The sequence below is a fragment of the Alligator sinensis genome, unplaced genomic scaffold (assembly GCF_000455745.1).
Source record: "Alligator sinensis unplaced genomic scaffold, ASM45574v1 scaffold455_1, whole genome shotgun sequence".
Classification (NCBI taxonomy): domain Eukaryota; kingdom Metazoa; phylum Chordata; order Crocodylia; family Alligatoridae; genus Alligator; species Alligator sinensis.
In genome coordinates this window covers 431364-442896 of record NW_005842142.1, presented here as the reverse complement: position 1 = coordinate 442896, position 11533 = coordinate 431364, and the positions used below count along the sequence as shown (strand labels likewise).

Sequence of the window (11533 nt, the reverse complement as noted above, 5' to 3'; positions counted from 1 at the left end):
TTCTTCTGCTGTTATTTCTGCATCTGCTTCTCAAGCACCTGCTATAACAACAGTTCCTCCCAGCCCTACATCTTCAGTTCCTTTAATCCGACGTCAGCTCTCACATGACCATGGTAAGTTTTTGTTTTTTAAGTAAAAACATATTTTCTTCTTAAAAATTTTTGCCACGGAGATAGGTGTGGCAATTATAATCCTGTTCTGTCTCAATTAGCCAAAACACAAAGTGTGATTTAGCCTGATTAATATTTGATAATTTTGATTAAATCACAGAATCTATCAGGCCTAGCACACTAGATGGCCAACCTGCTCCGAAAACTGAGAGATCCAAGTCTTATGACGAAGGATTGGATGATTACAGAGAAGAAAGAAAATTGTAAGTCCTGAACAAATCTATGCTTGTGTGTACATGTATTTTTTGTTTAAGAAAAAGTATACAACATGTTCATTATGTTTGTTTCCCCCCCCCAACAGATCTATTAAGCATGTATCTAGTCTAAAAGGGATCAAGGTGAGTACATAAAGGGGATCATATGATTCTGACTTGATATTTTATGCCAGATGCATCTTTCCGATTAGGCACCATTCAGTTTTAGGTCAGTAAAACTGGACTGCTATGTGCCAGTTTTGCAACCACTTCAAAATGCCCTTAGCTTTGAATTCAGTCTTTGAACTAAGGTTTTGTTTTATTGTCTGCAGAATCTTATGTATTCCAAAGCAAAAGCTTACTCATTAATAAAAATATAAGGTGGAGGGACATATAATGTGTTACATTGCCTGGAGAGCAGCATGTGATTTCACTATTCATCAGTTCAGAGCCTGATAGACATTACCTTGGAGTATACTCTGAGGAACTTGTCACACATAGATGAAGTGCAAGCTATAAAATTGAGAGGGAAAGCAGTGTGAATGTTTACTTATGTAGAGAAATGTATGTAGAGGAGCACTCAAGTGTTGTTACTCCAACTTTACATAGGCCCCAGACAGCCAAAAGTCTTCAGAAGATTCTGGATCCAGAAAAGGCTCTTCTTCAGAGGTTTTTGGTGATGCCTCCAAGGGAGGATGGCTCTATTTTCGACAGCTTGTCACAGACAAGGGAAAGGTACTATGCTGTTTAACATATTCAAAGGCGGTTGCAGGGAGTGGGTGGCTGGCTGGGTGTGTGTGTGTCTAAGCTATGGGAAAGGAGTGTTCCTTTCTAGCTTTTTTGTATGCAGTAAAATAGGTAATGGAGTAACAGCTTTAGACCTGTTCATTGTGATCTAAAGGAGACCTGTTTGGTTAAAACTTTTCTTTGTATATCATCATTTTAGCTGGTTTAATTTCTATTTATTTGAATTCAGAGCATTTATAAATTCTAGTCTCTGAACTGGTTTAGTGCAAATTATCTACTCCTTTATAAGCAGAGTTTAGATTTTGCCCTTGCTAGTAATGAGACAAGCTGTGGCTTACATAAACTCTGCTGGGGTAAGTTTCTGCAGTGGTGCTGAAGTCAGATAAATCTCACAGACCCACTGGAAGTTTGGGGCCCAAATGTTCAGAGGATGGGTGGGTGGAAATCATTGCTTCAAAAACTTGAAAGCCTGGCTAGGATTCCTTGGTTAACTTGTGTAAACATTTCTTAATATTTCTGACCCTTTTGTTACATTTGCATTACAAAATTGTGCATGAACATATATTTGGATACCAAAGACTATTGACCAGTATTTTCCCATTCCTTGAGTGATATTTTTGCGTAGTCCTTGCATATTGTTCCTTAGGGGTTGGCTGCTTTATGTCATCCCAGTCTTTATTTCCTGAAAGTTCTGAATGTAATTTAACTGGTTAATAGAGACTTGTGTTTACACTTGCAAACATAAACTGGTTCATATTTTTTCAGCGAGTTGGTGGGAGCATTCGACCATGGAAACAGATGTATGTTGTTCTTCGAGATTGTTCACTTTATTTGTACAAAGATAAAAAAGACCAAACAACTCCATCTGAAGAAGAACAGCCTATCAGTATCAATGCTTGTTTGATTGACATTTCATACAGTGAAACCAAGAGAAAAAATGTATTCAGGCTCACAACATCAGACTGCGAGTATCTGTTTCAGGCTGAAGACAGAGATAACATGTTGGCATGGATTAAGGCAATACAAGATAATAGCAACTTAAATACTGAGGTAGTAATAAAATATCTGGTGTATAATTTTATGAGCTGTTTTAGTCTCCAATTATATTTTCTATTAGTTATTTTAGGGATAATAGGACATAAACTGTGTTTACTCAAATATAAGATGATCCTGAACGTAAGACCCCCTCCCCCCAAATTAGATTCTATATATGGAGAATGTTATACATTTGTTATAATGTCCCAGGCCTAGAATTTAATTATTGGATGTTTGCTTTGAATTTATCCCCTTCCCACTGTACAGCAAGGAAGGTAAATCTGTGGGGGATCAAGTGGCCCCTGCAGCCACTTGATCCCACTTGTTCTTCTTGTCAGATCCTGCTCTCCCTGAGCACACGGAACTGAGGCACAACTTTGAAAACACTGTCCTTGCAAGAAACACACATACGGGCAAATTACTATGGAAATCTATAAACTTAATTCATCCAGAATTGATGCATTTTAGCTTTTTTGAAACTGCTACAAGTTTTAGCACAGTTACCCCATAACATAAGCTGACTTTTAAGCAACACTTTTGTTACCTACTTATATATATAGTACAACCTATGCGTAAGATTAGTCCAAAGCCAAAAGGCTCATGATTTATCCTGTAATTCATTGGGGTGGACCCAGCAGAGTCAATAGCATTTCAAGTCATGGTGATCCCCCAGTTCAGCAGTGCTCAATATATGTGTGTACTCCAGATAACACTCCCTACCGCCACCACCACCAAAGGAGCCGTATGCTAATTAACCCCTCTACTTATACTTGGAAGTAGGTGTTCGTCTCACAAGTCTTGGGATCCTCCAAAAAAGTACATGCAAATAAGGTGCAGGGCAACCTGGTCCAGCTCCACCTCATGGAGGACAGGGACAATAATAATATGCAGCAGGCTGAGAGAGGTGGTGACAGAGGGATTCTGGGTGGATTGTTTGGGACCCTGTTTGGTAATGTTTGCCAGACATTTAAGGCTGATGAAGAAACAGGAATGATTGGAAATGGGATAGAAAGGCGCAGCTCAGCCGTAGGAGTGAAGAGGAAGTTGAAATGTATGCAGTGTAGTGGCTCACTATGACTTGAAAAAATGTCAGTACTGAGAGGGACTGAGTGCAATGGGCACTATCATATATTTTCTTCAGATAAGCTGTGCTAATCTGTATTTGTGGTAGGCTCCCATCAGTTTGTTTGCCCAGTGTTGGGGCCATGTGTCTTATAGTCATGTTCAATGTTGACTGCATGTAATCAACTTCATAATTTGTTTTCATTACTAAGCACGTGCTATTTTGGCATCAGTTTAATGATCAACAGTGTATTTAATAAGGTTTCTTTGTTTGTGAATGTAAGATGAGGAGTTGTTCTCCCCCCCCTTCCCCCCCATGCTGATTGAGGGGAAAATCTTGTCTTGTATTTGAGTAAATATGGTAATGGACATATAATATAGACATATGTAAGTATATATGCTATATTTATATATTTATTTACATGTATATGCTTTTATATATTAAAAATTTGCACTATGCAAAATACGTACTAGGAGAATTTAGGGAAATTAGTGACATTAAAGAAAGCTGACTAACTACATCTATTGTGATAATAAGCCAACATCTTGATGATCTGATAATAATACTTAGTGGTACCTGTTAAAACTGGTTAATTATAAATACAGTTAACTAAAATATGTTTTAAATGTACACTGTACAATATCCATCAAAATCTCAGTTTTCTATCATAGTTATGCCAGAAGCAGCATTATCTAACCTACTCTGCCATCAGACTTATGCTATAACATAGCAATCCAATAGCACTTATGAGAAATTTTTCTCACTATTAAATCATGAAATACTGTTATTTTAATAATTGTTTTCTCTGTTCATTTATATAAATTGTTATATGTGAAATATATTAGTGTATTATATATAGTATATGTTTATCTGTGCTATTAGTTTTTTCTGTGTATTCAAAAATATAATGGAGAAAATTCTTTTCATGGCTATTTTTTAATGCAGCTATGTAAAACTACTCAGCTTTGGAATAACTATCGCAGGGAAAGTATGTTTACAAACAGAATTTAGGCTAAGTGGTTAAAATGTGGCAAAATGTGACCTGTGGGCCGGATGCGGCCTGCCAGGCCGTTCTATGCAGCCTGCGGGGCCCCTAAAAATTTTAGAAAGTTAATACTTATCTATCCCTGGCTCCTGTCATGTGGCCCTTGATGTCTTGCCAAAACTCAGTAAGCGGCCCTCCGCCTGAAATAATTGCCCGCCCCTGGGTTAAAAGTACATGTCAGATTTATCAGATTGCTTTTGTTGACATGCATATAAGTCGGCAGTAAAGTATGTATAACGCTTTGAAATATCAAGATCATTACCAGCATACATCAATCATATATCTTCTTTTAAAATGAATTTACAGTGAAGTTCTGTGGTTCAATCATCTGGACTGTTCTGAAAATTCCAATCATAGCATTTAATTTATAACTTTACACTTCAGTTCTCCTTTAAACTTTCAGTTTTTCGGTGGTGTTTTTGTTGTTCCTGAGACTAATCATTATATTTTAACTGCACTGGAATTGTAAATTCTGTAATTGTCCAACATAAATTATCTGATGCTGCTGCTAAGTAATTGTATTTTACAGATGCTAAATAAACATTTGAAAGTTATATTATCAAAATTAGGGTTGTAAAGTAGATCTCCATTTATTTTACAGGATACTGGTGTCACTAGTAGGGACCTAATTAGTCGGAGGATTAAAGAATATAGCACAATGATGAGGTAGGTAATGTATATGCTGACAGCAATATTATTTGCCTAGTATTTAGCTTCTCTGTATCCAAATACCTTCTTATTTCAGTTCTTCCAGTAGCAAAACAGAGCCATCTCCCAAAACTCCACGCCAGAGTCTGAGTTTTAGACAGACTCTTCTGGGTAGCAAACCGGAACAAAGGGCCCAAACTCCACATTCTCCCAAGGAAGATTCTGAAAGGAAGATCCTCACCAAAGGTTTGTACCTTTTTATGTATTTTAAAAATAACTAACACTATAGAAGGCTGCATATGAGACAGTGTTGCTTTAGTTCAGCTCTTCATACGCATTGAGTATACAGGTGCAAACAAGCCTTAACTAGTTGCTTTGAACTGTATCTGTAATCACTTAATCTGTGTAATTCCTTTGTTTCTGGCATTACTGGTACTTTAGCATCTCAGACCATTGACGTTTTCCATTCCAGTCTTTCTCAGATAGGTCTTGGCTCTTTCTCTGTACCAGTCTACATCAGTGGTTTCCAACCCTTTTTTTCCTACACCCTGCTGCTGGGAGCAGTGCGTGGTGGCGGTGGAGCAGGGGTCGGGGAGCTTCGTGCATGCGATGTGGCTCCTCTTTTCTGTGTGGCACCACTGGCATTGCCCACACAACCCTCATTTGGGTCACAGCCCGGGGTTGGAAACCACTGGTGTACAGTATGAACAGCAACAAAATAAGGTAATGTTGTATTTCTTATAGGCAAGATTTACAAAGCTTGCCCTTTCCATCAACTTAGCTTGGTTTTGAAACTTCTTCAATGGAAGTTAAAAGGCTTCAGAATAAGGATTTCAGAACTTTTTATACAGATTTTCTGCAAGGAGTTTGACCAGAGAAGATGGTGAAAGTGCACTGAATCATGAAATGAAGTGTTTGAAAAATTAAGTGTTTCTTTTTGTTTCCCAACTTCAAGGGCTTGGTTATAAAAGGGAGGTTATAAAAGGTGGTACCAGTAAGGGATCTTTTAATAAAGTTGGGAATTAAATCTCTGGCAAAGCCTTTATGCATGTCCAAAAAACCTGAAAAAATCTTAGTAATTACCCCATGTTAAGGTGCTCTTCAACTGTCTTTTTTCCCCCTGAGATTTGGTATGAAGAGTAATAGTTCAGAACCTTTAGGAACAATCTGGAAGGGATGCTGCTTTTTTTATAATGGAACCCAAGAGGACAGGTGAGGGTAAGAAAAAAGAACAGGAAATTCAGTATCTTTGCTGTATAGACATGCTTTAAAACTATCACTTTTGTGCTCATTACTTTTATTGCTTACAGGAAGAGCAGTTTTTGATTGTTTAACTAGTGTCTTTATTTGTGTTTCTTACTTCAAATTACAAAAAAAAGATGAGACGAGCCCACCAAGGGATAAAGGAACATGGAGAAAAGGGATTCCAAGCATTATGAGGAAAACATTTGAGAAGAAGCCATCATCTGTTGGGACCTTCGGAGTTAGACTTGATGACTGCCCCCCAGCTCAAAACAATAAAGTATGAGAAGATACATATATAAATTATATATACTTTCTGTGGTTTAAAAATTTTACCTTTGTATTTGTCTAAGTAATGTTTTAAAACGAGCAATATTTCTGTGCCCCCCCCTCCCCTCCCCCCAGTATATTCCATTAATAGTTGATGTCTGCTGCAAGCTTGTTGAAGAAAGAGGCCTTGAATATACAGGCATTTACAGAGTTCCAGGAAATAATGCTGCTATCTCAAGCATGCAAGAAGAGCTCAACAAAGGAGTGACAGACATTGATGTTCATGATGATGTAAGTTGCTGCTTATAGTATTCACGTTTAGAATTCCTGGAAAGTATTTGGATTATCATTCTAAAAACAAGTTTTGTCCATGTCTCTCTTCTGAATATATAGAAATGGAGAGATTTGAATGTGATAAGCAGTTTACTAAAATCGTTCTTCAGAAAATTACCAGAACCTCTTTTTACCAACGGTGAGTTATATTCCATTATGAGCTTCTCGTATAATTTTTGTCAAATAATCCTTAGTAGGGCTTTCATATATATCTATATCTATAGATATATATATATAGTATACAGCTTATATTCTGTTAACTATAGACCTTCCTTTTACAAATCAAACTAACATTTTTCTAGCTAGAATCCAGTTTGGTACCACATTTGTGGGAATAAATTTGTTGATTTTTTTTTTTTTACTGCAAATTAAGTTTAAGTAGTTTATATATAGGTCCTGTATAAAGAAATGGATCCTTAAAAATAATATTTTTGAGGAAGTGATGGATTAAATTGTAATGACTTTGCTGGTCACATTAGTAGAATTCATAGATTTAGAACCATACAAAATAGGCTGGATGGGACCTCTGGAGATCGTCTAGTCCAGTGGGGGCCAACCTTTTTGGTAGGCTTGCCACAAATTAGCCGTGCACCCTCCCTGAGTGCCACTCCATTCCCCTTCCCCTACCCACTTTCCTGCCCTGTGCTCCCTGCTGGATCTACTGTTCTGGTTTCTGTGCCCTATCCTATCTGCCACTCTGCTTCCAGTCCCCTTTCTAATCCACATGCCACACACACAGACTGCCTGTGCCAGTTGTGGCACTTGTACCATATAGTGACTACCCCTGATCTAGTTCAACCCCCTTCTCTCAGATCAAGATTTTTGCTGTCTAAACCATTCCAAAAGAATTAATCTAACCTGCTCTAAATTTTCAACAGTGTAGATTCTACAGCCTCTTTGGGTAACCTATTCCAGTGTTTAACCACTCTCAACAGTTAGGAAATTTCCCTTAATATTCAACCTAAGAAGAATTTTTTCAGGAAGAACTTTCTTAGATTGTTCCAGGAACCTGTGTTCTTGGAAACTTTCAAGAGCAAGTTAGACAGATACTTGACTGGGTTGGTTTAGTCTGGGATGATCCTGCTTTGAGTAGGCAGTGGGACTACATGACCTTCTGAGGTCCCTTCAGGTCCTACTTTTCTATTATCCTAAATTTCTTTTATTGCAAATAAGACAATTTATTTTTTGTCCCTGTTTAAATGGTAGAATAGTGTATAGCTAAATTCCATTATGCAAATGTGAAATGAGGTAACTTATGATTTCTGAAAACTGTTCACAGTGAAACCCGTTCCTTTCCCCCAACCCTCTTTTTTTTTTTTGTTTCGGACAGACAAATACGCAGATTTCATAGATGCCAATAGAAAAGAAGATCCTGTAGAGCGTCTAAAAACACTAAAGCAATTGGTAATCTAGTTTCAAATATTTGAAATTCAGCACAAATTTTGTACTGCACTTCCTTAAACTACATGCTAAAATTCTGTTTGTTTCAGATCCATGATTTACCTGAACATCATTATGAAACTCTGAAGTTTCTTTCAGCACATTTAAAGACAGTAGCAGAAAACTCAGAAAAAAATAAGGTATTAAAATATACTATACAAGACACCTTCAGCTTCCTTATTTCAGGAAATTTTCTTGGGATGCATTATTTCAAGGGGGATAAGCACATCTGTACCTACGTAGCAATTTGAATTTACCTGGATTAGCTAATAAATAGTTTCCTGCATTATGAGAAGACTTCTGACTGAGACAAAAGTACAAAAGACAAAAAACTACTTCACAGTTAGGGCGGCTAGGAGCTGGAACCAACTTCCAAGGGAGGTGGTGCTGGCCCCTACCCTGGGGATCTTTAAGAAGAGGCTGGATTCCTACCTGGCTGGATTAATTGGAGTCCCATTTTTTTTGTTTAGGGTTCTTTTGTTGTTCTCCCGCCCTGGCGGGGGGTCGGGCTAGAAGATCTATTAGGTCCCTTCCGACCCTAAAACTATGAAACTATGAAAGGCCTTGTCAGCTCTTCATATGCCTACTTAATTCACTGGCAGACAAGGTTCTTTAGGTAAATCTGATGTAGTTTATTAGCTCAACTAAATAGTATATTTAGAAGAATATTTCTTAGCAAGCTTTTGCATGCCAACTGCAGATGCTTCCCCAGCCTGATGAAGGGTTTTTAAACCTGAAAGCTTGCTAAGAAATATTTTTCGAACTATTAAGTTGGGCTAATAAAAGATATCAGATTTACCCAAAGAATCTTGTCTGCCTATGTCCTTAGACCAACATGGTTACAACCTACACCCCTGTACTTAATTCATTAGAGTTCTTTATTAAATGTATTTAAAAATGGTTCAAACCTCTGTGTGGAAATAGCTGGTTCACATCTATCTAGTTTAATTTGATAATTTTGGCATAATCCATTTGCAAAGCAAGTTAAATGTGCCCATGCAGACGTTTCAGCTATTTTTACCAACTTGTTTTGTTTTTTTCAATCGGTTAAAGTAGTGTGAGTTTTCTTAGGAGACCAAGAGAGCTCTGCTTTACTGTCTGTAGATGGGTGTCATTAAAGGTCATGTGTAAGTAGGGGTTTGCCTTGATGTGTTTACAAAATTCTGGCTATCTTTTTTGTAGCATCTTATGCTGTAGTTGACTGCAGTGTTCCACAGTTTGCAAGATTAGGCCAATAATTTTGTATAATGCTTGGGGATCCTGTATGATGAAGGGCTCTGAGGAAAACTTCTGAAATACCCAAGTCCTGTGGTCAAACATGACTTTGAGGTTTGGAATCTGGAATCCTTGCCTCCCATCTAAGTTGTTTTTGAGCCTATGCCCTAGATGTCCCTCATTTCTTAGACAATTTTGAAATGTTTACCTTCTATCTAAATATGCATTATTTATTATACATTGGATATTTGTGGGTGATTAAAAACAATGCTTAGATTTGAAGTTAGCCTGGGCAGGTGGTTTTAAATTAGGCCACAAGCAGCATTTTGTATATTCAAAGTATTCCATAAACTTTAGTTAGGTAATTCTGCTGATGTAACTGTGACGGGAGTTAAGTAAGGTGATATTGTTCCCATTTTTCAGAGGGGTGGTATGACTTGAGCAAGGCGATACATTTTGAGTCAAGATGAGGATTAGGAGATGGGAAATCCTTACTTTGCAACCTTGTCCTCATTCTTGTGTCCCATATTATGCTGCCTATTTATTATGAGTTTACTACGTGTCATGAGTAAGAAAAAATAAGCTGCATCCACAATACATGACGATAGAGTAAAGAAAGAGCCCTGCTGCTTTCTCATGTTTTGTCAGAGTTCAAGAACAACATAACAGAACAAGAGGCTTTAATGATTCAGTGATTATCTGATGCAAATGAGTATGTGCACATGATTAGACTTGTGTAGTATCTGCTTGCTTCAGAAGTAAATGGCTTTGTGCATCTTAGAACAAGGACCTGATATGATACAAAATATTTGGTTCATAGCTGAAACTTCTTGATTGGCATTTCAACTATTTGGAGAAAAATATACTTCAGAAACTTCCTAGTACTTAAGGTGCCTTGAAGATGCTTAGCTATCTTGTTAGACAGCAATGAATTTTTTGTTTGTTTTTATGCAGCTTTGAATCAAATGAATCAATTGTTTTATAGAAAACCAAAAAATGTGTGTGGGGCATGGAAAAGCCTTACTAAAGGAATAGGTTAGCAAGACTTGTCCTGAGTTATAATGGTAGGTTGGCTTCTGAGCTTCTGCCATTGTACAAAATATTTACTATAAAAGTAACGTTATAGACTTCTTGAGATAGTAGCATGAGTGCTATTAAAAACTTTTTGGATACTATTACTTTAACTGGCTTCAAATAGTAACAGTAGTAAATTGATTTTTTTGTGTGGCACAAATCTATGCTAAACATTAAAAAAATCTATTTAGTCAGTGCATTTCACTTAATGTGTTTTGTTTTAATGGGTCATATTGTTCTACCTCCATTATAAATGAATGATGCAAATTTATTTTCATTACTTCTCAGATGGAACCAAGAAACCTTGCGATAGTATTTGGTCCAACTCTTGTGAGAACATCTGATGATAACATGACACACATGGTGACACATATGCCAGACCAATATAAAATTGTAGAAACACTTATCCAAAAAGTAAGTGAATTCATTTCATTATTTTTAAAAGAATTACACAGACAGGCCTTTTCTTACTTGACCAGTCTGGGGTTTTTTGTCCTTTGAATTAAAAATGTCATTTTTAGTGATGTCCACATTTGACTTTTCCACTTCCTGTTAGGTTTTCACGTGTTTTATTTTAAATTGTAGCACGACTGGTTTTTCACTGAAGATGATGGTGAAGAGCCGCTTGTAAGTATTGTGTTCTAATTACTTCAGTTTAGAACACAGTCCTGATATCCCTAAAATGTCTACACCTGCCTTATTGCACTATTGTATGCCTTGCTGTCTTGCTCTTCAGAAGCACCTTTCTAGCTTTCCAGCCCCTGCAGTAGTGAAAAGCTAAGCTATTGTTCCATGTGTTTTTGTATTAACCATAAGGCAATATGGGAAAACAAAAGAGCTCATGAGGAAACTGTCCTCAGGTGAATAATGCAGTTTTCTAAATGTTGTTGAATCATAACTCATTGAGAAACGATGATGAAGAGATCTTTGTTTATTAACTGTAGACAGCAGTTCAGGAGGACTACACTGTACAATCTCAGCCAGTCCCAAACATAGATCACTTACTCAGCAACATTGGAAGAACGGGAATATCTCCTGGAGATGTATCAGGTAACGC

General features: G+C 37.2%; 1 protein-coding gene across 1 annotated transcript in view; it reads left to right on the top strand.

The window, feature by feature from the left end:
- Positions 1-11533, top strand: part of ARHGAP21 (Rho GTPase activating protein 21) — a 118127-nt gene that overhangs the window by 97097 nt on the left and 9497 nt on the right. The window contains 15 exon segments of the mRNA XM_025206126.1: positions 1-113; positions 271-373; positions 472-508; positions 974-1099; positions 1877-2161; positions 4856-4920; positions 5000-5148; positions 6282-6424; positions 6550-6705; positions 6808-6886; positions 8078-8151; positions 8238-8327; positions 10765-10890; positions 11062-11103; positions 11421-11526. The exon segment at positions 1-113 is cut by the window's left edge and continues 23 nt beyond it. Coding sequence (XP_025061911.1) covers positions 1-113; positions 271-373; positions 472-508; positions 974-1099; positions 1877-2161; positions 4856-4920; positions 5000-5148; positions 6282-6424; positions 6550-6705; positions 6808-6886; positions 8078-8151; positions 8238-8327; positions 10765-10890; positions 11062-11103; positions 11421-11526 — 1694 coding nt within the window.